The 26699-nt window shown below is 43.0% G+C and overlaps 1 protein-coding gene across 1 annotated transcript; it reads right to left on the bottom strand.

Annotated features, from left to right (window-relative positions):
• LOC308041922 (UDP-glucuronosyltransferase 1A8-like) lies at window positions 1-26699 on the bottom strand (the record flags this gene model as incomplete). The annotated part of the gene is made up of 5 exons (XM_080346909.1): window positions 1-298; window positions 1666-1885; window positions 2689-2776; window positions 3043-3174; window positions 25854-26699. 5 exons carry the CDS (start codon window positions 26697-26699, stop codon window positions 1-3), a joined length of 1584 nt encoding a protein of 527 aa, XP_080203035.1.

Here is a 26699-nt window from a genome sequence, read left to right as displayed (position 1 = left end):
CTAGTGAGACTTTGCTTTGGTTGGCTTTCTTGCTCTTCCCTTCTTCGAGCAGCACCTGCGGCAGCAGAACAGGCAGCACTTCAGAGAAATGAAGAGGGAGAGGAGCACCACGGCCAGGAGGAAGGCGATGACGTCCAGGGAGTGGTACTGGACCCAGTTCAAGTCGTGAGCAGCGGGGCGCAGGTGTGGGGCCCCTTTGTGTCTCATTACAAACTCCACCCAGTGCACGGCCAGGTCCAGGGGGTGGATGGGTCTGTCGAGGTGAAGCTCAGAGAGGCGCTTGATGTTCTCTTTGTACCTGCCAAGGAAAGATGTTGGGTGTTTTCAGTGACTCCTGCTGCTGAGACTGAGACCCCAGAAAAAAAGGGATGCAGTGTTAGTTGTCTGATGGCCCACTGGGGACTTCTCTGGTGGTGTCCTCCCACCCCATGAGAAGGATAACGGCAAAGATACAGGCCCAGAAAAGTGCTATTTGCAATGATTAAACAAAGGAGAAAAGGTATGAGAAAAGAAGAAAAAGCTCAATTTGAGCTGTCAGCAAAATCTTTGGGGTAAAAGTATCTGGCTGAAATGTGTGACTGGGTGTAGAAAAGCCATCCAGCTGAAGATCACGATCTATTATTATTGTAATTAGTAGTAGTAGTAGTAGTAGTAGGTATTGTTACAAGAACAGTGGTTAGGAAACCATGGCAAAAGGTGCCATTTCTTAGAAACACGCTGGGGGAGAGGATGCCAAGGACTGAGAGGCCCTAAAACCAACAGAGAATGGCAGTGGAGAAGAGGAAGGTATGTCCTGCAGCTCCACTTCATTGTGATGCCTTAAAACACGTTGGGCACGCTGTCTGCAAGACATAATGTCTAGTGTGGTTCCAGGTACCTCCTCAGTGTACCCAAGCACATTTTCCTTGCTCTGTGCTGGGATTGTCCAGCCTTGCTGAGCCAGGGAGCAGCTGACTGTGCTCATACAGCTCCTCCTGAGCACTGTGTGTGTGTTGGGGGGGGAAATGACTGAGAAAATGAGTCTGTAAAATAAATGAGTGATAATAGCTATGTTTAGGGAACCCTGCCAGCTGGAGGGCAAAGTTTCTTGATGCAGAACAGCCTCAGGACTATACAGAGGCACTGCAACTTGTCTCCTTCTTCCTGCTGCTGTGCAGGCAGCATCTCTGGACAAGCCTCATGCAAAGAAAACCAGCCAGGCAGCTGAGCCTTTCAATCTTTTCAGGCTGCCCACTGACTCATGTCACCACTGACTGGGGGAACAAAAGCAGTTTGCCACATCTGCCTTCACCAATTGCAGTTTCTACCACATTGTATCAAAACCCTCTAGGTCACTGCCTGGTAAATTTGGCTTTAAGCAGGTGACATATATTTTGTCAACTTGATTTCTTCTACTGCACTTCTAACCCATGTTCTCTGATACCTGCATCCTCTCACATCAGCCAGTTCTTGTCACCTAATGATTATGATCCTGGGCAGTGAGAAGGACAGTGCTGTTACAGGGACAGGACAAGGTTAACCCTGGGTAAGCATCAGCTTCTCAGTGATGTAGCTTTGATATAAGAAAGCATATAAGAACAGATTAGCATTCTGTTAAGCTGGAAGCCAAGAGTGCTGATGTTACACAACAGTAAAAGGAGAAGAGCTGTTTTTCTATATACTGACTTCTTATCATTAATAACTGCTTTCAGGGCAGTGGATATGTCCTGTGAAGTCATTTCAAGTATATTCAGCGTCAGTCCTGCTCCCCGTGACTCTACTCGCTTGGCGTTGTCCATCTGGTCTCCAAATAACGGCATTAGTACCATTGGCACTGCGTTGCATATGCCCTCGTAGATACCGTGTGAGCCTCCATGAGTAATAAAGGCACGAGCCTTAGGGTGAGCTGTAGAGGAAAGAAAGACTTGCTTAGCTTTTTGAATTCTTAAGTCACAGTAACACATCCCTGGGGAAAGAACTTGGGCAAAATTAGCATTGGCAGTCATAAAACAAGAACTTTGGGCTGTCACGTGTATCATTACTTATGGACAGACTCAGGGCTGCAGAGAATGGGGCATTACAAGGGACTGAGTGAACCTTGGGTTGTAGAGCCCTTTCTTGGTTTGGGTAATCTCTGGCAAGCCCTGGATAATCCTCCAAAGCTTCTTAGATTTTTGAGTGAAATCAGAGCCAAGTGATGTTAAGGAGGATGTTACCATCACTTACTTTTTTACCATGTCTTCCATTTGCTGGCTTTTCAGATGGCCCACAGCTGAGTCCTGTTGTCTAACCAACAAGTGTACACCTGCCAACAGCATGTACTATTTTACCACTTCAAAGCCTGATGACTCGCCTGGAAATGCTCTCTCGGGCTCCTTAAATTTTAGTTTCAGTCCAGTAGACAAAAACATGACAACACCCCACAGCTGACTAGTCAGAGGTAAAGACCCCCGTTATTGACAGAAAGAGTAGAGTCAATTGGTGGAACACCTTTCCAAACAGTGTTGTTTCATAATTTGGCAAATTTGAAGCTGCAACCAGATATGTTTCTAAAAGACGAGCTCTGGTTCAAACAGCAAGGGCCAAAACTAAATCCTGTGACCCACAGTGACACAGGGACTCAGCAGAGATGATGCTCATGGGGCTTTACCGCAGCAGTATCAGACTAAAAGAAAGATGTTGGAGTCACTCAGGGTATCTCAGACGTACCTAGAAGATCCTTCTGTGGCAGCCATTTGACGAGCTTCACGTTCTTTGGCAGGTTGGGTGGTGCCTTTCCCGTGTATCTCCACAAAACCTGTCAAGACAAGTAAGCACAACATCAGTTCTCAGCAACTGGTCTCTTGCTGCTCCTCAGTGGGTTTGCAAAGCACAGCTAAAAACCTGCACGATGCACAAAAGCTGTTTTGTCTTGCGGAGCAGCTGGGCTGATACTTCCTTCTGGCATCAGGGAGCAGGAGAAAGAAGGGAAGACCAAGCACACCAAAAAGCAAAGGTAATCATGTACTGTATTTGAAAAGAGCATTGAATTGCTGTGCTGGAATTGGGAGAGGGAAACCGTACCGTCTGAGGGACAGAGCCCAAGGCATCTGCAATTTCTTCGGCTTTCTTCATAGGAATCTCAGAGACCATGGAGCCCAGCGAGAAGACAACAATGCCATGTTCTCCAGAGGCATTCACAATAGCTTCAAATTCCTGCCAACACAGAGTGCATCCCGAGTCAAATTCCTTTCCACGTTACGTGCTGTACTTTGTCACATTCGCACAAAACTGGGAAGGCAATAAAATGAGCAGCTGACACATCAAAATTATGATCAGAAAATTTAGTTCTCTATAGGAAAATGAGTCCTGGGTGAAAAAAAATTGGCACAGGTGAATGAACAGAGTTATGGAGGTGTGTGAGTGTTTGCAGAATTGAAGCCTGAGCCATAATACAGTATGGTCATGAGAAAATATTTACTCTAAAACCTTCATGCAGCAAAGCCTGCGTGCTCACAGACAGCAGTTTCTGTGCACTAAACAAGATCCTGTAGCAATACCCAGGTGAATATATTGTGCTTTATTTTCACATATATTACAAGTCAGGTGCTCTGGATTTGGAGTTGATGCTCTTCTTTTCAGATCATGTAGCTGCAAGAGAAAATGAAGAGTTTTGCAAAGTGTTCTTACAGCAGAAAGCTCTAACTTCTAATATCTGCATGTTTTGGGCCTGCTTTGAGTATAATCATATTGAATCACTGCCAATTTTTTAATCTGTTTTGTTTGTTTGATTTAAACAAAAGAAGGACTAGGAGATCTGCCACTGGAATTCAAGAACAAAAGGATTCTGTTGAAGCATAAAAACAGCCGAAGGCTGGAGCAAAAATGTTGCACCTTAGAAAAATATTTGATAAGGCCAGGGAAGGAAAGACAAAACTGGAGGGAATTACTGCAGGCATCAGAGTTAAGTGGAATAAAATGAACTAAATGTCCCTATAAGTCTGGCAACTGAAAAGTTATATCTAAGGTCTGAGGGGATAACAGGGATCGATCCTCTTAGTTTATGCCCCATAATGTATTTTTGTGGCTGACCAGAATGCCAAGGCTCTCTGCTTGAGACTGGATCCCACAGAGAAGAAGCCATTGAAGGTTTGGTGACAGCCACATCCCGAAGAGCAGACGTCGCGCTCTCCTGGGGGCAAGCAAGGTGAAACGCAGTTCTAATTTCAGGGCTTGGTTGTGTCTTAGCAGACTTCTCAGAAGACGTGCTCTACATTAAGGCACCATAGATATCCGTTTGGGAGTGCAGTTCTGTGTAAACTCACAGGCATCTGGGAACTGCAAAATCCTCCCTGAATTACCAATGTGCTTTTGATACGAAATTCTTCGGCACTTCCTGATGCAGTGGAATGGGTATGGCTATTTCAGAGTATATTTAGCACTGTTTATTCTCTATGGGACCAGTCACATCAGTTTTACTCCTTTCTTTAAATGTTTTTGTGTACCAAGGTCTGACTCTCTCCTCAGGAACGCCACTACCATTAAGAAACTTTTTGTAACACTGCTTTGGAAATAGGTGGGTTATTGTACTAAAGTCTTTTTAACCAGGCTCTGCTTGCATAGGTGGGTGCTACACATGACCTTTATGAAATATCTGCAGTAGACATTAACTGAAAAATAAGAGAAAGCATTAAGAATTAGGAGGATTTCTTTGGGGAAAGTGACAGATATTCTATACTTAAGAAGCTGGGCATAGTTCTAGCAAAACATAGTTGCAGTCCAGATCTGGGACAGAGTATTTTGCACAAAAGACCTCTGGCTCCTTCACTGGGTGATGGGGGTTTCACTCAGGTCTGCCACTGTCTGACATTCCTGCAGAAATGGTCCTCTGCTCAAGGGCAGAAGACTATAGCATTACCCCAGCTAGCACCAAGTCCTATAAACAGGCATACAAAATGGAATTACTGGAAATAGGCTGCTGGAAAATACTGAGGGAAAAGCCCACCTTTTCATGCACGCTTCTGTGGGAATCTGGAGGTCTCCCACAAAATAACATATTCCTCATTGTCCAAGGGATGCAGAGGTGCAAAATGCTTCCTAGCCACTTCTACCTCACTCTTTCTCTTATTATTTGTTACTGCCAGGAGCTCCACCCAACGGTGAGAGCGAACGGTGCAGTCATAGCTAAGCTAGAGGGGGTAAAAAAAGGTAACTAACCTGTGGTAATGCTTTTTCCTGAGTGCAGCTTATGCCTCCGATCAAGACCATATTAGGCATTAAGGGCCTGGGGTACTCAAAGACAAAGTCATATTTCATGAGCCAAACAGATGCATGGCTGAACAGCTCGAGCATTGTGGCCTCTTGTTGGAGGAATTCCCTGATCAAACCGTCATATGGTGAATAAAGAAAGCTGCAAGCCAGGGAACTGCTCAGGCTAGCTAGGAGGTTGCCGGTGCGCTGCAGGAATGCCATGCGGTCTGTGTGGCGAGTGAAGAACCTAGGAACGTAAGAAGGAGGATTTGGGCACAGGGTGGCGTGGAAGTCTAGGCTGCACGGCAGTCCCCGTAGGAGGTACACAGAAGGTAGGGAGAGGTGTTCAGCCACTATTTGTCCACATGGGAAAAAAGGATCCATAAAGACAGCATCAAATTTGCTTTCTTCAAGGTATTCAATCAGCTCTTTGTTAGACAGAAGATGTTTGCAGGAATCAAAGAACATGCTTGAAATATTTGCCATTTTTGAGAATTTTTCAAAGAAGGATTGGGGTGTGAAACTGCTATACCCCAGCTTTTTAAATTCTGCCTCCACATACTCCCTGGTATAAGACACAGAGTACGTTTTCATGCTATAATGCACCGATGAATCTATCCGCAAATTTATCTCTGGCGCAAGCACCGTGATTTCATGTCCCCTCTGTCTGAGCCGCTCCACAACCGGGCGCATGCTGAGCCAGTGGCTGCCATCGATAGGGACAACCAAAAGCTTTCCTCCTTCAGAAGAGGTCCACAGGAGCAGGAAAAACACAGCCCAGGAAGCAAGAGCATTAAATCCTCGATTTGAAGAAGCCATTTTCTGTGAGCTGTCAGCAAAGTTTTAACCAGCTGCAAAACTGCTGCAGGGGATGAGGAATGAATCGTGGGGTACTTTGCACTTTGTTCTTCACTAAGGTGAGTGTTTAATGTTTAATGGACCGTACAATGGTGGGCAGAAACAAGGGTAATTTTTAACTGTGGGTAAAGATTGGATTTGTCTTCTCTGCAGAGTGAAGGCTTTAAGCAACTGGGCCCACAGCAGTCAGCGATGTCTAACAGTGAAAGGCTGAACAGAGTTATGATTGGGAGGTATCAGCTGACTGAGCATTCTCTATCTTATTAGCAAACAGTTAATGATGAACTCCCTGCCTTGAGTCTGCTCAACTGATTGGATGCAGAACTTGGAACAGAAGTCTGACCTGTGGATTAACTTGTGCTCTCAGAGCCTAAACGGGAAGCAATGAATTGACAGAGATTTGATATCCAGTGAGTTGATAAGGTTTATCTTCGGATTTGTTTCTATACTGTACCAGTTATCAAAGCAAAAGCCCTGAGTCTACAGTAGTAAAGGTGATACAAGCTCAGCAATAACTTCTGCTGTTGCAACACCACCGCGGTCTGAAAAATGCAATAAATGACAGGCATCTGCATTATATGCACAGCCCACTAGGGAGATTTGAACAAGTTAGGGAAAGAGGGTAGATACTTACACTCCTGAAGGTTTCTGTTTCCAATCATCCTCTTCTATGCTTTCTTCCACAAATGTGGAAGGAGCTCCCTCTACTGTTTTTGATTGCCTACCCTGCTAGGATTTGGGGTATTCATGCACATTATTGATCTCTGTCGCACACTGCCAGTGCCTGGGTATACCCACAGAGTTAATTCCACATTTCTACTTTGTGCCCAGTTAAGTCTCCTACAATTAATCAATATTCCACAACTGTTAGGGGTATGAATATGATCTAGCATGATTTTGTCATTTATCTAGATACAGTAGAACTGCCATGATTGTCTGACATTACTTGATATGCTTCCAACAAGCTAAGCTATACCTAGGCAGCTGTATAGCTTAGACAACTTCACCTAAGCTCTTCCGGAGAGAAACCCTTCAGCTGCTCACAGTGCAACGAAGCTAAGGTCTTGTGATCATCTATCAGAGCTACTTCCAAACCAAGCCATCCTGGTATTCGATCACATTTGTGCTCAAGCACAAATACTACTATAGGAAGCATTTAAAAAGGCAAATCTTAAATAATCACTAATAAATGCTATAATGCCCTTAATGGAAACAGTGACAAACCTTCGGTAATGACTTCCTCTGAGCGCAGTTGATACCTCCAACATAGACCATATTGGGCATTATTGGGCGCGGGTACTCAAAAACGAAGTCATATCTCATCAGCCAAACGGATGCTTTGCTAAACAGTTCCAGTACTGTTACTTCTCTTTGAAGAACCTCAGAAGCTAAGTTCTCATATTTTAAATAAAAGAGATAGCATAACAAATCTTCTGAAATCCCAACCAGAAGGTTCTTCACACGCTCTGTAAATGTCATGTCATCTGCACTGGCTGTGAAAGTCTTCGGCACATAAGAGAAAGGACTGGGGCACTGAGCGGCTTTGTAGTCCAAGGTACAAGGAAGACCACGCATAAAGTACACTGAAGGGAGAGAGAGATTCTCAGCAACAATCGGTCCACAGGGCAATACAGGATCCGTCATAATGGCATCAAATTTGGTATCATTGAGGTACTTCATTAGTTCTTTATTATATAAGAGATGCCGACAAGCAGAAGAGAACATGTTGGTCACTTCTGACATATTGATGAGTAAAAATGCAAATCTTTCTAGAATGGGAGAGTTATCAAAACTGTTTTCACCAATGGAATTGTAGCTTTCATCCAGAAACTCCTGTGTGTAAGGCACAGGGTATGTTTTGATGGTGAACGACTGTGAGCTGTTCAGCAGCAAAGTGGCTTCAGGAATCACTGCAACAATTTCATGCCCTCTCTCCCAGAGTTTCTCCAGAACCACGCGCATGCTCAGCCAGTGACTTCCATCCTGAGGCACGACCAAGAGCTTCCCACCTTCTGCCAAACTCCAGAAAGAAAGGAAAAGAACAAGCCCGTTGGGTATCTGGTATCTCCGCACAAATACCATGGTGCTGTTGGCAGGAAAATAAACAAACGCACTGTTCCTTCTTCTTCCAGGTCACGTATGAAAGCAAAATATCATTGCACCTCAGTTATAACTTCGTGGTCTTTATAACTTCGTGGTCTTTAATCCCTGTCTCCACCAAATGTTTACTGACAGAGGTTGGCGTTCAAAGATCACTTTTTAAACTGTGATAAAGGCGTTTATAACAGTACTATCAAGGGATCTAAAGCAAGAAGTACTTCCGTGCATTTGTGTTATCTTAAATGATTCAGAACAATTAGCGGGGCTTTCCATTTGCAGAGGTAGCAGTTGTTTTTAAAGAGATTTTTCTGGATCAGGGCTGTTAGAGATGAGTCACTGTGCCTGGAGTTCACACGCAATGTTCTACACGCTGAGCAGGAGCTGACACGCCAAGCAGTGGTGTCACCAAAGTTTGTGTAACACATTAACCAAACACCTCTTTGTGTAGACAGTGATGCAGCAGAATATGCAGCTCTTGCTCAAGAGGGGAGCTCAACTCCAAAAGAGTCCATAGGTGAGTAGCTCAAGGTCAAAGATCTTTTAGAAGGCAATGATACCACAGAATATCTGGTCCTTGCTCAAGAAGGGCCATAAGAGTTCATAGGTGAGAGGCTACAGGCCAAAGGTTTATAAATGTTCTTAATAATACCTGCTTTTCAAAAGAACTTAATAAGGCTTGGCTGTGGTATAAGCCAAGATAGTCCCACTCCAAGGACTTGTTTAGATAGCCAAATCAGATTGATTTGCATGATTTCAGTGACTTATTGAATTATTCTTAAGAAACTGAGTTGACACAACAGCAAATGATGCAATGGATAGTCAAGGGGTAGATGGGTGAATTAAATAGGCCCTGGTAAACAAAGCAGTGGGAGCACATGTGAAGGCACATGAAAACTTTCATGATAAACCTAGGAGAGCAGATATCTGCTGTTTGTGCTTGAAGAAGTGCCTGGCCAAGCAGATTTTATCTGCCATTAAGGAATATTCCATGGAAAGGGAAAAGGTGGATGCCAAAAGTTGGCAAATTTACAAATCCCAACAAGATAAAGGAATGGTATGGTAGCTAAAAAAGAGCAGTTTCTGGGTGGAGAAGAGGAACTGTTTCAGACTCCAAATGAAGCAGACTTGATCAGAGAGAGCTCTGAACATTTTCTTCGTGCTGTGCAGCAGCCTGGAAGAGTCGTCGTGGAGCAGGTAAGAGTGACAGGAAATCCGTTTCATGGATGTCTACCTTTGCTGAAGGTAGTTGGGTGTGACAAGCACATTTTGAGGCTAATACCAAGTGTGTCCTAAAAAGGTTCTCCATATGGCACAATAAAAAAGGTGATTCTCATAAGCCAGCAAGAAGGACTATAACATCTAAGAACACTTCATTTGAGAGGAAGGAGTTTCAGGCACTAATACAGTCCCTTTCTGCAGCCTGTTTTAGTGCCACAGGACAGGCTGTGCTCCAGATGGACAGACAGCAGCTCTGCAGAAAATGACCTGGAGTCTTTGTGGACAAGAAGATAAGTAAGATAAATAAGAATCAGCAGTGTGGCCTGCACCCTTGAGACAATACTGTCCTGAGCTATACAGGTGAGACTGCAGCCAGCTGGCTGAGGAGGTGATCCTTCTGTGTTCAGCACTTGGGAGACATGTGAAGATATGTACCTAGTCTGGGGCTCTCCAGCACAAGAAAGACATTGATGTGCTGGAGCAGGTCCAGCAAAAGCCAAGGGGATGGTTAGGGGCTGGGGACCACTGAGAAACATGAGCTTGCTCAGGATTCAGAAGAGAAGGCTGCCAGGAGATCTTACTGCTGTCTTCAACTCCCCTTGTGGGAGAGCATAACGAAGACAGAACCCAGCTCTTCTCAGGGACTCACGGTGACAGGACAAGAGGCAACAGACACAAACAGCCACATGGAAAATTGGAACTGAATACAATAATAAATTTTAGATATATTGAAGTGTTTTCACTATAATGGTCATAGGAGGTATTCAAATACCTTCAGACCATCCAACACTTCCCGCATGCTGAGCCAATGGCTCCCATCCACCGGCACCACCAGCAGCTTCCCCCCAGCAGCCAAGCTGAGCATGGACAGGAGCAGAACCAGCGTCACTGTGACTCGTGCATGAGCACTAAGCACCGGGACCATTTCTGCAGAAACCTGGTGAGTGCTGCCCACAAAGAAAACCGCTGGTGACACTGAAGGAAGAGCACCAGCTCTGCACTTTTAAGCAATCTGTGCTTCTGTTTAACTTTTGATCCTTGGAGTTATTTGCTGTCTGGTAAATGTATAATCACTGTTTTGATAAAGGCTGGAGAACAAGAGATCAGTAATCTACATCGTTGCATAGTAAATGTGGTGAGAGTGCCAGATATGCTCTGCCTGGTTCTATTAGAAAAGCTTTGGCAGCTCTGCTGCCTTTGAGCAGAATCTGCCAGGCCACCGTAGCCCCTTCAGGCAAAGTGAGATTGACTTTTCTCTCAGATCTCACATAGCCATCACCACGGTGAAACCTTGTACATGGAGACAGTGCTTCTTAGCCCCAGAGTCCACAACCTGCAGCATTCCTGCTGATTCCAGCTTTGGAAATGGCCTTGGGAAGCAGACAAGTTCATTGACAAAGAAACAAGTGGTAAGGCAGCAAGGGTGCACCAGGGCAGAAGCCTGATGTGCCTTTCTCAGTAAGTAGCGGACCCTGCAACGATTTGCAAAGTTGTATGGATTATACCTGACTGCAAGACTTTGACAGCCCCTCAGACTTGCCTGCTGCTCATCCATCACTCACAAAGGAAGAGAGTACCAATTTACTCAATGTTACACAAAATGGCTTGAAATACACATAATGAAAAGGCATCAACTGAGCCTAATTTATAAGAGAAAAGATATGGCTGCCTAATAGCTGCCTAAAAAAGTAGAGAAAAATAATTTATTTCATGAGTATTTGCCTAACTCACTCAAACAGGAACTTGATTCCTATCCACAATACAAAATTCCACACTTGTGAACACGTACGTCTATCAGAGCAAGAATTAAAAACACAGCATGACCCACCTGTGTTAGCTTCTTGTGAGCACAGTTTACTCCTCCAATTACAATGATGTTGGGCATCAAAGGTCTTGGATAATCTAACACAAAGTCAAACCTCAAGAGCCAAATGGAACCCTGGCGTAAGAGATCCATCACAGTCACGTCCCGGTGGAGGAATTCGGAAGCCAGTTTTGTGAACGGTTGAAAGGCAAAATCACAGAGAAAATAATTTGATATTTCAAAGATTAGATTCTTCACTCGCTGGAGAAAGTTCATGCGATCTGTAAGATCTGTGTACATCCTGGGGACATAAGAAGTGGGACCGGGACACTGAGTGGCTTGAAGGTCTAAACTACATGGTAAGCCTCGCAAAAAAAACACAGAAGGGAGTGAAAGATGCTCAGCCAGTATCGGCCCACACGGTAGTACAGGGTCTGTAAGAACGGCATCAAACTGACTCTCCTTGAGATACCTGAGAAGCTCTTCGTTGTACAGTAAGTGTGAACAGCTAGAGAGTCCAAGATCAGAGAATCTTTTCATGTTGTTGTATATTTTAAGAAATCTTTCCAGAAAAGATCCTTCTTCAAGTACAGTTTGTACAAATGCTTCGAAAGATTCATGCATCTCTTCCTGTGTGTAAGGCACTGGGTATATTTTCATAACAAAATTATCTGTCGGCTTTATGTGGAGAGTGACTTCAGGTGCTACGACGACTATTTCATGTCCCTTCTGCTTCAGACCATCCAACACTTCCCTCATGCTGAGCCAATGACTCCCATCCACCGGCACCACCAGCAGCTTCCCCCCAGCAGCCAAGCTGAGCATGGACAGGAGCAGAACCAGCGTCGCTGTGACTCGTGCATGAGCACTAAGCACCGGGACCATTTCTGCAGAAACCTGGTGAGTGCTGCCCACAAAGAAAACCACTGGTGACACTGAAGGAAGAGCACCAGCTCTGCGCCTTTAAGCAATCTGTGCTTCTGTTTGACTTTTGATCTTTGGAGGTATTTGCTATGTGGTAAATGGATAATCATTTAATTGATAAAGGGCTGCGTAATAAACATTTAATTCCAGCCAAGCCCACAGGCTGGTGGTGCGTGGTGGATGCACCAAATAAACCCTATCAATTTTTATTAGAGTAACAGTAAAGAGTGTCCTAGGAAGCAGGCAGGGTTGATTCTGGGTGGGACTGCACTTCTTCCCTCTGGATGAACCTTTTGCAAGTGCAGGAGATATGTCATGTGCTGCCCAGATAAAATATTCCCGGCTCTGTGCTTGTAAGCAAGCTGTGCTGTGGTTCTCTGAGCGGTCTTTAGATTTATTTGCTGTGTGGTAAATGTATAACTATGCGTATGGCAAAGATGGAATAAGGGGTGTTAAGGTACAGCCGATTTGGCAGACAACAATCAGAGTGGCAGCTAAACTGGGAAACACCCACCTCTTTATAGTGGAGGAACACTAGGATTTAAGAAAGTGTGGGATCCTTAAATAAACGGTCTGCTCAAAAATGCACAATAATTCCACAATTAACAGATCATTAATTTTCCAAACAAAGATTTTCAGTATGAGGAAAATCTTCCCCTCCTACCAGTTCAAATCATTTTTTATTTGTTAAAGGCTGGAAAAATATTAATGCTTCACATAGGAAATGGTCTGGTTTCTTATCCAGTTTTATATCTTGACACTGTAACGGAAATGGAAAATTGGCTACCGAAGTTCATTTCCCTGAAAGGCCTCTTTCTAGAAGGATGAAGTAGGAGTTGGAGGGAGGAAGGATAAAGGCATATTGTTTTGCCAGATACATTTAAAACTGGATTAGCAACTTTGAAATTCCATTCTGGATCAGCCTAGGAAGAGCACGCCCTAGGGTCACGAAAGCAAACAACACTAATGCATAGACAGGATTTGCAGACAATCAGACATAATTATAATAATTATTGCACATAAGTAATTTTGACCATAGTGTAATTTATGATAGAGGTTGATGGTATGCACTAGAACTTTTTTAAGGACATTTACCAAATTATTGGATTTCTAGGTACACCCTTTGCAGGGAAATGTTTCAGAAGGCAGTGTGAGCTGCTGCAGATGGCTCAGTGCTGGGTAGCAGCTATGAAAACCTCCAATGGTTCTGCAGAAAATTGCGTAAGGAATCCATACAATAGAAGGATAAGCCTAGACTGACAAAGCAACTAGTCATGCATCATGACACTTTATTTCTAGATTATGGAAGGACGGTTCTCCTAACCAAAAAGATTCATTGTTTTTAAAAATCAGTTGTGAAAGTAAAACAAATAGTTTCAGATAATACTGACCTGGTAAAAATAAGCAGCAGAGTTGCCTGCTAAGTTGGGGATCACCCTCACTGGTGGGTGTGTGGCTTGTTAGGGAGAGTTCACTGATAAACTACGTCCAGCTCGCCCAAAGAAAACAACTGCATAAGCAAAAATGCTTAGATCCTGCTAATGCTATAGAAGACTACCTGCAAGAGTGGGAGAGAATTAAAATCAACCCAGTTTTTCACCTGTTTTGTCTTTACAGTATACCTTAATGCAAGTATAAATCCCACAAACTCAAGTATACAATTATACATAGAGCATTTGTAAACAGCCTTTTCCCTTCAAAGCTTAACATACTTCATAAAGGAAATCACTGACCTGAGATAAGGGCTTTTTCTTTCCACAATTTATACCTCCAATGAAAACTATGTTGGGCATCGCTGGCATGGGATACTCAAAACCAAAATCCATTCTTTTAAGCTAAATAGATCCGTGGCTTAAGAGCTCTTTCATTGTTACTGGTCTGTGGAGAACATCTGAGGCCAGAAATTCAAATGGCAAATAGGCAAAATTGCAAAGAAAGGATTCTGATGATTTCAGAAATAAGTTTTCCACATGCTGCAGAAACATCATGTGGTCTGAGCTGTCTGTAAATGTTCTTGGGACGTAGGAAGGAGAGTCTGGACACTGGGTAGCCTGCAAACCAAAACTGCAGGGAAGTCCCCGCAAAAAAAAAAAAACAGATGGGATAGAGAGATGCAGAGCCAGTATTTGTCCGCATGGTACAGTGGGATCTGTGAGAACAGCATTAAATTTACTCCCTTCAAGATATAGCATCAGTAAATTGGTACAGGAAGAAATGTAGAGACTGGAGATGACTTTAACTTCTTCATAAAGCACAGCAATCCTTTGAAGAAAAGGTCTTCTCTCAAAAAGATCATTCGCAAATGAATGCATGCTTGCTCCCAGTTCTTCCCTCGTTAAAGGCACTGGATACATTTTGAGAGTGTTATTCAGACGCCTTCATGTTCAAGCTTACTTCTGGTGTGACAACGACAATTTCATGACCTTTCTGGCTGAGGGCCACCAGCAATGAGCACATGCTGAGCCAGTGACTCCCATCCATTGGCACCACCAACAACTTTCCACCAAGGGCTAAGCAAAACAGAGACAGGAAAACCACAACTCCTATAGAAACTAAATAACTGGATATACTTACATGAGCCATGTTGCTAGAAATCCAAGGCTCATCTGCCCTGACGTAACAGATTTTAAGGAGACCCCACAGCCCCTTGCCAGATTCTTGCATTCCTCTTAATGATCTGTTTTTTCCAGCAAAACCAGTCATTGTTCAAGGCACTGATGAATCATTTAAGGAACAGTGATAAATCAGCTTGGGTTGGGCAGAACTGGGCTTGGTATCTGAGGCAGCCTTGTGATGAATCCTTTCTGATTCATTCCCTGAGCTGATGGATGTTGAATTGAAAATACAATCAGACTGTGTAAAAACAATATCCCAAGTCTTTGAATAGTACTGGCACTTGGAAGTTAACTGCGCTTGCAGATGTTAAAATGGCTTTCTTGCTTTCCTTCTTCCCTTTCTTCTCGATAAGCGTTTTACAGTTGTTCTGAAATGCTTGTCAAGATTATATTTAAATCTAATTATAAAATTATGCCGCTATACAGCACAATATCTATGCAAATCCTAAGGAGGAGGCTCTGTGATTTATAGAGAGCTCAGCACTGGGGCCAGGGACACCACAAGGTACAAATTTATTACAATAAACAACATTGCAGCAGAGGCTTGTATCAGCAAAGGAAAACCCCTGAATCTGTGCTGTCAAGCACAATACTTCTTTGTTTTCATCCTGACCTACATCTCTGTGCTGCTCTCATTTCTTTTCTTTCTCCAGGAACAACAGAAAGGAAAAGCCACTCAGTTCTTCTTGTAGCTAGTTAAATATAGGAAAGCCTGGACAGAAATAGCCAGCAACAGCCCTCTTGTTTCAGGACAGGAATTGATTTTAAATGGTAAGAGGTGGTGTTACTACTTCAAATGAAAAACTAAAAGTAAGATACTGTGTCTGAGCAGTTAATAAGTATTTCTGATAAACTTGGCAACCTGCAGGATTATATTGTTCCGTGAGATGTAACTGTGTGATTTAGAGGCATAGGCGGAAGACAAGAAGAAATCAGGATGGAAGAATCAGTACTTCTGCAATAAATATTGCTGCTGGACTATGATCTTTATCCCTTGAGCACCATGAGAGTGAGTTTGTCTTCAGAGGAAAGTCTGATTTTAATCTGGAGCTGCCACATGGCTTCTCCTGGAGGGTCTGCCTGGGATTGGCCCTGAGGAGCCCTTAAGCAGCTCTGATGGACAGGACAGATAGGAAAAAACTCCTCTCATAAAAGCAGCGGTGTGGGGGGCTGGTGGTAATTTGAAAGGCTTTTGTGAAACAGCAAGTTCTGAACACTAGCAGCTCAACAGAAATGGGCAGTACTTTCAATGGGCAGCATCAGCTCTGGCAAGGTGTGCCAGGCTTGTAAAATGCAAATCTATTTTCTTGTGAAGCTTCACTCATTTGTGTTCAAAAAGGCCCATGAATTTGGGGGAAGAGTAGGAGTGGTGATAGGCAGGAGGAATCCATCCCCTAAGACTCAAGGAAGGCTGGCAAGTGAAAACAGTTCAAGGAAAAAATAGAAGAAAGTCTGTTTCTTTTTAAGCAGCATTTACAAAGGATAAAACTTTATCCTTTCTAGAAAACAAAGCAATTTAGTGCATTTTTTGCATTATTTCCTGGGTGAGATGCTGTTTGTGTACCTGACTTCAGCTGGAATTGAACGCAGCATAGCATGTGATCCCCTCATTGAACGAAATCCCTGTGTTGGGCAGACCCAAGGAAGGGGGATGGAATCATATCTTGTTCTCCTGGTCCACCATATCACTCAGTTTTTGGCTATAGAGAAAGCATTAACCTAAATTATCTCTTTAGGCAAGCAATGTCCATATCAAACACACCATTGGACCTCGCTCAGATGGTACAGGTGTATGACTGCCAGAACTTTTCCCATGTTATACCTTTCCCAGCCAGACACTGACCTGAGATAATGGTTTCCTCTGTCCACAGTTTATGCCTCCAATGAAAACCATATTGGGCATGACAGGCATAGGATATTCAAAGACAAAGTCAGTTCTCTTCAGCCAAATGGATCCATGACTTAAAAGCTGTGTAACTGTCATTGGCTTTTGGAGAAAGTTTGAGGCCAGGCTTTCAAATGGTGAGAAGAATATACTGCAGGTGAGATAGTCCGCAGTGGCGAGCAAGAAGTTCCTCATTCTCTGAGGAAATGTCATATGATCTGTATAGAGTGAGAAAAGTCGTGGGACGTAGGATGCTGGGTCTGGACACTGAGCAGCTTGAATGTCTATACCACACGGGATGCCCCGCAAGAAGAAAACAGTAGGGATAGAGAAGTGCAAAGCAACTATCTGTCCACAGGGTGTCAGAGGATCTGTAAAGATGGCGTCAAATTTACTTTCTTCAATGTATTTCATAATCTCTTCGTTGTACAGTAAGGAACTGCAGAAGGCTTCAAACATGGCAACAGTCTTTCTGAAATGAACCCAGGTATTCACAAATCTCGTCAGGAAGGGCTCTTCACTAAAACAGTTTTCACTGAGTGAGCGCATATGTTTTTCCATGTCTTCCTTTTTGAAAGGCACAGGATACATTTTCATTTCGTACATCTCCGAGGAATCTATCAGGATCCTGCTGTCTGGGGTGAGAACGACTATTTCATGGCCTCTCGCGCCCAGCTCAGCCAGCACCTCCTTCATGCTCAGCCAGTGGCTGCCCTCCATGGGGATCACCAGCAGCTTCCCGGCGGCGGCAGCGCCCGGGCAGCACAGGAATGGCAGCAGCACTGCCAGCAACATGCTGCGAGTCCGACAGTCAGGGACTCGTGCACAGAGGGGCTGGGTGGGTTCACAGGCTTTTGTAGCTATAGTCCACCTCTGCAAACAGCGCTTTCTGATGTTGCTTTGCCCTTTGGCTTGCCTGGTGTTTCAGGCCCTCACATGTTTGTACACAATGGCAGTTGCACTAGGTGATTAATGATTATAAAAGGTTGAGGAGGAGGTTCGTACTTCAGAAGCGGGCTTGTGTGAGCATGAGAAAGGTGTGTTTCCCGTCATATGCTTCACTCTCCTAAGCTGTGAGTACATCTCATTGCCACAGCCTTCTCCTTCCCATAGTAGGTCCATGATACTTCTTCCCACCAGCCACATTTACTGACATGACATTTACTGACAGCGTGCTCTGAGATATATGGGAACCCCAGAAGGAAACACATCCACAGAGCAGATGGGCAAAAACACTGCTGGGATTACCCTACATGGTAGTACTGAGTCTAGGAAGCATGCATCAAAATTAGGTTTTTTCCATCTAGTATTGGAGTTCTCTACATCACTGAAGGCTGAGAGTGTTGTCACAGAGTGTAGTAAACTGATATTCTTTTAATAAGTATTTTCTAAAGCAGCTAAGGCAAGTTGTACAGCAAAACATAACTTATAGTGAAGATAAATATGAGGAATCAATGTTAAAGTACCTTGGTTTTGGGTTTTGCTTTTTTTTAATAACCAAAACCAGTTGGTACAACTGAAAAATTGAATTATTTTTTTCATTGATGCAAACACGCTCTTTTTTAAAGATAAGTAGCCAACAGAAAATCTTTCCACATCTCTGTATATCTATCTAACCTCTTATCGAGTATAAAACTAAATTGCAAAACAGCAGGTCAACATTGTACCTCAGATAACATAAACTAACAACAGGTTTCGAATAATGAACCCAAGAGTTCATGGTCCATGTCAGTTTAGTTCATGACTGAAACAGTTAACGGACTCTGATCCTTCTTGATTGTAAACTGCTGGGGTTTTAGATGTTGGTGATAATCTCTCATCATAAAAATTTAAAAATGGGTGGCTGGGCAGGTGCCTTTGGGTTACAATTTGCTTGTCCAGAACATTCAGGGCTCTACATTACTGGTGGATCTTTCTGCATGCTTATATTCTCTAGCCTGGTGGGAAAGCTTTGATGTTATTGAGAACATGCCCTCCAAAAAGAACAGCCAGCTCCATCACATGCACAGTCCCCGTATCAGTAGTTTACAACACAGGACTAACTTAATGGGAATTTTTCAAACAGCCCAGGAGACGGTGATGTGCAGAAACAGATCTGCTGCTCATAACCTCTGAAAATGCTGTCAAATGAACACTAGAAGATGATGCCTTTAAGCTAGACTGACAGATGAAGGCATCCCCACCCAGAAAAGCTTAAAAACAATTAAATAGCCTACAAAAGAAGGAGCAGATTCATTTTTAAAAGGCTTTCCTTGACAGCTTCACATAACAGGAAGGATGTAAATGAATCAATCTGGCAGATGGATATGACAGAAAAAGAACTGATGAATAGCTAAAATCTTATTTCCTATGACCTTCAAAGTATATGAAAGGAAAATGGGTACACAGAGGTATGGATGGACAGTCCATGAGACAGCTGGAAAGGGAGGACACCATGGGGCAGACAGAGGGCAGACTGTGCTTATGGATGTTCTGCAGGCTCTTTCAGAGCAATACAGCCAAGTCCTTGGAGCCTGGTCTTGATTGTAGGGACAGCTCTTACGGAGATGGACATGGCATAAAAAACTTCGATGAAATGGAAGCTACTACGTCTGGCTCCTGTTAGTAAAGAAAGTTTGCAGCTCACCAAAATCCAGGTGAGCTTCAGTTCAACAAAACAGCTTATTATTTGCATTAAAGTTACATGTCACTTGGATTTTCATATCTGATAAGACATTGGCTTTGCCAGGATATGATCTAACCTGAATGTTGGATACTAGGAAATAACATTTCTGCATCATGCAAGATTTCTCATTAGCTTTCTATCTTTAAATACCAAGGTGCTGCCAGTTAGGTTTTGATCTAAGGATGCTTAAACATTTATGTTCTTGCCTTTTCAATAAAAACAAAATGAAATTTCATACCTGAGACAGTTTTTTCTTCTGATCACAGTTTATCCCTCCAATAAAAACCATGTTTGGCATCACCGGTCTTGGGAACTCAAACACAAAATCAAATCTCATTAGCCAAACAGATCCACGGCGTAGAAGGTCTGTAGCTGTCATTTTCTTTTGTAGTATCTCATTTGCAAGTTCTTCAAATAGAAATAATATAGGCTTACAGTAAATGACCTCCAGCAAATGGACTACTGTGTTCTTCACGCGTTGAGTAAATGTCATCTGATCTGAATGATTTAGGAAGGGTCTGGGGATATAAGAAGGAGGGTTTGGACACTGGGTAGCTTCAGAATCCATACTGCAAAAAAGTCCCCGCAAGAAGTACACAGAAGGAACTGAAAGATACTCAGCAATTATTGGTCCACACATCAGAACTGGATCCGTGAAAACCACATCAAATTTGCTCTCTCTCAAATACTGCATCATGTCTTTGTTGTGAAAAAGGCTCTCGCAGTTGCTCAAAAAGAATTTGGTAATTTCTACCATGCTTTGATGTATTGAAATAATTTTATTCAAAATAGATTCTTCAGAAAGATGAGCATTAACAAAGGACTTGAGCACAACAGAATAATTTTCGTCTGTGTAATGTACTGGATATTCTTTCACTGTATAATTCTGAGGCTCCTTTGGCTTCAAATACAAATTTGTTGATGGTACAACCACAACAACTTCATGTCCATTTTGCTGGAGTTTCTCCACCACTGGGCGCATGCTGAGCCAGTGACTTCCATCTTGAGGCACCACCAGGATCTTTCCACCTTCAGCAAAGATTAGAGATGATACCAGAAGAAGAAATATCCCAGTATGTTGGTAAAAACACTGAAATGGAAGACCCATTTCAGTGGAAGTAAACTGGAGAGTTCTGCTCTGTACACATCCGACACAGATCCATGCAAGCTCTAACTTGTCTGCAGGAAACTTATTCACTGCAGAAGTAAATGTTTAACTTCCCAGTATCATTGCGGTTATCTGTCAATATTTAACTGCAATACAGGAAATGGGAGCATACTGCTCTTGAAAAGAGATGTCCCTCTTTGTACTTGTTATTAATTTTCAAGCTTGAAAGTATGTTAGCACGTTCCTTCCTTCATGAAACTAAGAAGAGTGGGATTGTCATCATGTAATAATGTTTGTAGTTAATGCCATTGACTTGGTAGGTACCCAGTGAGAAAAACCTGGTTTTGCTTTCAAAAGGCAACCTGTAAAATACACCCAGCAGAAGGAATGGAAATTGCAACATCATTTGTTTTATGGGCTAGCCTGAAAATACCTGACCAGTATGTGAAGGCTGATAGATTCCCACCCCCTGGAAGCTGTCAATACTGCATGTCCTATGAATATATCAGAGCTACCAGGATGTACCATGCAATTCCAAATCTGAGGAGAAGAAAAGTCCTGTTTGGCTTTTCTCTCCATGGTACTAGACAAAAAAAAACCCAACAAAAATACAAAAAACAAAACAAAACAAAACAAAAAATCCAAAACACACCAACAAAACAAAACAAAACAAACTCCTACACACACAAAAACAAACAAACAAACAAGCAAACAAAAAAACCCATCTAAATAATGGTTTCAGGGCAAGTGAATGGAAAGGAGGCCAGTGGAGACTTTTTTGGGATACAAAGAAGGAGCCTTGGTCTTTGGTCACTGTCCTGAAAACCCTTTTTATATATTGTGAGCGAGACAAAATTTAGGAGGAGCTATAATATTTTTTACTAATCACACTGATAATACACATAGAAAACCCCAACTTTGATGAGAAGTGGGGTCATCTCTTGGTTAAATTAGCCAGGAACTTGGTAGTCAGTCCTGTGGGTTTGAATCCACTCACAGGAAGGCACAAGCTATCGCTGGAGTTCATGTCTCCTGAGAGAGGAACTGATTTCTGGGCTGTTATAAAAAAAATACCCTGGTTAGTGTTTTCACTAAAACTCTATTAGGGTGGTGTGACTCCTCCTTTGCCAGCATTCACTGCCATCCCCTGGGAACATGCACTGAACTGAGGCCCTCAAGGCTTTGCTGGAGGAAGGTTTTGTCTTTATGCAAGTAAAAGCAATGCCAGAGCAGTGTTTTGGGTAGTGCTAAGGAAAAAATCCTTGCAAAGGGCACCTCTACCCCTTTCAGGTTTGAAGGGTGTGGTGCTCATTATCAATTCCTGTGGTATGTGCAGGTGAGCAGCATGGAGTAGTTGGAGAAAAAAGGGCTCAAAGAGAGAGAACTCTTTGTGTTGTGCCTGCTTCTGGCATCTAGGAGGTAAAGCTTCCCCACTGGATACTGAAGGAGAGATATTTTATGTTAAACACAGCTGAAGCTCGGGTGACTCAGGACTGCAATTTATTTTCCTCCCAGGAGCATCTCTCACCACAGGACTTGTGTGGGTTACTCCAGGCTGTCTCTTTGAGCTTGCAAGGAGCATTGCTGTGCTGGAGCTTATCTCTGACTGGGACTGGTGGTGACCTGTGGATTTCTTCTAAGCTGAGCAACAAACAGTGAGTGGCACTAAGGAAAGAGGATATAGCAAATGGATACCTCAGCAGCTACTTGCTGTATGAGCAACACTAAAACTAAACTAAATGTTTTTGAGACAGCATGGAAATGTTGGTTTCAATGCTGGATTTGTTTTCCTGTTGGTAGGTGAGATTGCTTGCCTCCTTGTGCTCTGGGTCTTGCAAACAGGATCAGGTTGCTAAAATGCACAAGCGATGATCTAGTTTCATTTCCCAGGATTTGGATGATGGATGAGGCTTATATATGGACAAATCCTTGTGCAACTGAACCTACTCTTCTTATTTTTAATTTTTTATTTTTAATGCTAAAGTGCATCAGGCAAAGGGATTCCAGTAAATGCAGAGTGGTAGCTGCTGATGCGAACCTGTCTGCTTTACCCTGTTATATTTTGCATAGCTATGCAGAGGCACTGGCATTTGCCAACACAGGATAAGATAGAATGTAGTTTGGCTAGCATGACTTTGGAGGAAAAATAACCCACAGAAGTGATGAGATGTTGACAGCCAGGAACAGAGGGCTCAAAGAGTGAGAACCGTACACTGAAGAACTATGTTTTCCAGCTTCTTTCAATATCTCTTCAAAATATGAGAGGCACAGGGCTGTGGACAAAAGCAGACTGAGGAGGACAGTGAGATGACGTGTTTGGTTAAAGCAGCTGTTTCAGGTTTATATATACTGCACACTAAAGATGTACAACGCACAACGGCTAAACTTTCTTTTTCAAAAGTAGTGCTGATTGTATTGTCTGACACTGTGTATTTTGATTTTGCAATATAAAGCAGATGAACATTATTGTCAGCTTTAAAAGTGCTCAACTTCCTTTACAAAAACATAAACAGTGAAAGCTGGCTGCTCTGAACTGTCACTAGGTTCATCAACACCTTGAATATTGCATGGAAAAAGCAACCCTAGCATTTGGTTCATGAACAGTGTGATGACTACTGCTCCAGTGCTGAAAATGAAGAGTACCGCTATAGCTGTACTAGTCTGGTTAGCAAAGTAACAGTACCCGCAGACACAACAGGGTCCCTTCTGAGGTCCCATAAAGTGGCTTTTGTGTTGAACAGGCTTTTCAAAAGTGTTGCTCTGTGTACCAGGTATGTGTGCGTGCTTTGGTACTGCTTACTGTATTCTTCGGCTTCTTGTCAGAGTCTTTGTATTCGCTTTAACTGCATGTTTCAGAGAACCAGTTAGGAATGCCTCCTTATCAGTGTCCTAAGTGCTGCTGGCTCTGGCAGGAGGGTTTCAGAACAGGACCTATTTGCTTAATCCTTGTGCTAGAGGGACAAACCACAGGGTCTTTATTCAGCTCTACTTCTCCATTTCTTCACTACCTACTTAAACACAACTTAAAACTTAATGTCTCACTCTTTGAGCCCTTTGTTTCTCCAACTACTCCATGCTGCTCACCTGCACTTACCACAGGAACTGATAACGAGCACCACACCCTTGAAACCAGAATGGGGTACAGGTGCCCTTTGCAAGGATTTTTTCCTTAGCACCACCGAAACAATGTTTTAAGTTAACCAGTTTGAACAAGTAACATGAACACAAGAAGCATTTTGAAAGGCTGCTATAGCTTACATTTCTGAACTTTGCTTTGATCTAACTTTGATTTTACGTGCTGCACAAAATAGCAACTTCACAGTAAGTTTGGCCAAAAGTGTCTCAGGGCTCACAGTCTGAGTTCATTTGCAATGTTCTCTTAATGAGGGACCATTTATCCTGCCAGCCTTCAGGTCCTTCTGGAGTCATTAAAGGCTGATGCTGGCACGGGACCTCTGCTCAGCCGAAATACTGGCTCTGACTTCCTGCGAACCTTGTATTAGACTTCCAGACACACTGGGATTTGGCAAGTGGATTTATGTGTCTGTTAATGAATATGTACTTGCTGCTGAGACAGATGCCTATGCAAAGTGGGACATGAGGAAGCCCAGCCTGCGGCAGCCAGTGCAGTTATCTTAGTCAATAAATGCAGTTTGTGTTCCCCCAGGCCCAGTCCTGCAGTCGCATGTTCTCCCACTCCTTTTACACAAGAGCACTGCAGGATGGAGAGGATTCTTATAGCTCAGGAGGGTCAGGGAACGCGGGATTTAATTCCCAGCTCGGTGCTGGATAAGACACACTTGCCCAGTTCTGCAGAGGCAGGAGCTCCACAGCACCCTGGTGCAGGTTCTCCACAGAACCGTGTGAGATATGGCAGCGAGGAGTCCTCTTCTGGAATGAGGCCACAGCGCCTGGTTTTTCTGCCTGTGCAAAACTGTGAACAGTGTTGAAAGGTCTGTGGCTTAAGCTTCTCGTCTGAGAAAATAAAATGCCTCTTCAATCTCTTGTTCTCTCTCCCTTTTCTGGTCATCCTTTTTGTTTTCTTGTTGAATAATGGGCTACTGTGTTTCAGAGAACTATCTATTCTAATAATACAATTGTATTTCTGAAAAGTCGTGACCAGCCCAGGGTTTACTACTGTGTACAGATAAGCAGATTGGTTTTTTTCCCCATGCATGACCCACTTCACATTTGTTTACACTCTGCTGCATTATTGCCTTGCTACTGGGCACTGTTTGAAGTGAAATAGGAGAAATTCTTCTGCTCTCTGCAGAACATGTTGCTGTAAAAGGTGGACTGAAGATACTCAAGTACTTTCAAGGTTTGGAACATGTGGTTTCCACCAGATGACAAATGTCAGTGTGAAGATGGGAGATGCCAGGTATAAAATGAGGGCAGGATGGCACTACCCTTGTAGTAAGCAACAAACTGCAGCTCTGAGACCTTCAGATATAGAAGTAAAGACTTAAGTCATGCAACCAGCAAGAATTTACATCTTAAATCTCAAACTATGAAGCAACAGTTTCTTGAGCCTAATGGAAGACAATGTCATATTTATAATATTATTCTAGGATTTGAATTTCCAATGTTATTCTTTATCAAGTTCAGTGGACTCTGCAGAAGCCTGTCAAAGAGTATGAAAGAAATGGGAAAGAATGAAAAAAACATCAGCTCAAAACTGCTGTCCTGCAATTGTACAGTGAAATTGTGTGACCACAATTCAGAAGCAAGGCAGTAATTTCCTATCATAGGAAAGAGATCTGTGTCCTGCTTTGTGCCTGGAAAGAAGTTTCCAGTGCTATTAATTCTTTAGAGACCATAGAGTAACTATCAAAATAGATTTGAATTTCTAGATTAGGTTTAAAAACCCTGCAGAACAATTCTGGCAAAAGCAAATGTCAAGAAACAGGTATGAAAACTTAGCTGAGTTTTGCATACAAGTGTATTTCACCAAATACACTCTCTCAGATTAATTCTTCCCATTTCAACATGACATTTATGTTTCACCATGACCTACAAACAGAAACAACATAATTTGGAAGCCACAAGTCATCAAAACACAGACAAGGCAACTTAACTGACTTTATTGAGCACAGAGTTAAAAACAAAAGATGACTCCCAGAGCATGGTCTTTGGGGTTTTGGCCAGGTCAAAGAAAGATGTCAGACTCCAGGAAAACAAAATAAAAATGCATTTAGTCGGTGAATATACATTCACAGAGGAAGGTAATTTGTAGCTGGCCGATGAAGTCCATTTCTTGTTGGACTTGCCCAAAAATCCTCATTAATTCAAATAGGTCACCTACCTCCATGATGATAATTTGATTTCAGCCTGTGCAAAACAACTGCAAAAATCTGGCTGCATTAAATCATTACCAGAAACAGAAAACTTAATTGGCACTAGATTTCCAGACAAGATGTAATCACATTCCGTTGCAAAATGTGTAATTTGGAGGAAAAAGAACATACCTTAGGCAGTGGTTTCTTCTCAGCACAGTTTATACCTCCAATAAAGACCATATTTGGCATCACTGGTCTGACGTACTCGAACACAAAGTCATATCTCAGAAGCCAAATGGAAGCAGAGTTGAACATGTCTAGCAGGGATACATCTCTCTGAAGAACTTCGGAGGAAAACGCTAGTGCTTCTTTGTAGAAACCGTTACAGTACACAAGCTCCAGGAGGGAAACCAGTGCATTTTCCACTCTCTGGAAAAAAGTCATGCGGTCTGAGTTGAAGGTGAACAGTCTCGGAGCATAAGACAGAGGGCTTGGGCACTGCGCTGCTTCGTAGTGTAAGTTGCAAGGCAATCCTCTCATGAAGAACACAAACGGAAGAGCAAGATAATTAGAAATTGTTGCTCCACACATAAACACGGGGTCAGTTAGGACAGCATCAAAGCCGCTTTGATTCAAGTACTGCAAAGTCTCCTTGTTCTTGAAAAGGTCCTTGCACTGAGCAAAGAATATAGCGAGAACATGCACAGAGCTGTTGTACATCGCTAGAGTGTTCAGTGGAAAAGGCAAGTCCTTCAGGTGAGCAGCAAGGTAGTCACGAAAGCCATTATCCAGGTCTTCTACTGTGTAAGACACGGGGTATGTTTTTACTGTGTATGCCTCTGTCTTTCCTACCTGCCAGCTTACTTCTGGTGTAAGCACCACCACTTCATGTCCTCTCTCGGTGAGCTTTTCAACCACAGGCTTCATGCTAAGCCAGTGGCTTCCATCCATGGGCACCACCAGGAGTTTCCCTCCATCTGAGAGGCTGGGAATGAGGAGGATAAAAATCCAGGCACAGCAAAGCCGTAAAGTCAT

The sequence above is a fragment of the Nesoenas mayeri genome, assembly GCF_963082525.1.
Source record: "Nesoenas mayeri genome assembly, chromosome: 6".
NCBI classification, from domain to species: Eukaryota; Metazoa; Chordata; class Aves; order Columbiformes; family Columbidae; genus Nesoenas; species Nesoenas mayeri.
Note: the sequence above shows the minus strand (reverse complement) of the source record. Positions and strands in the feature narration are given on the sequence as shown.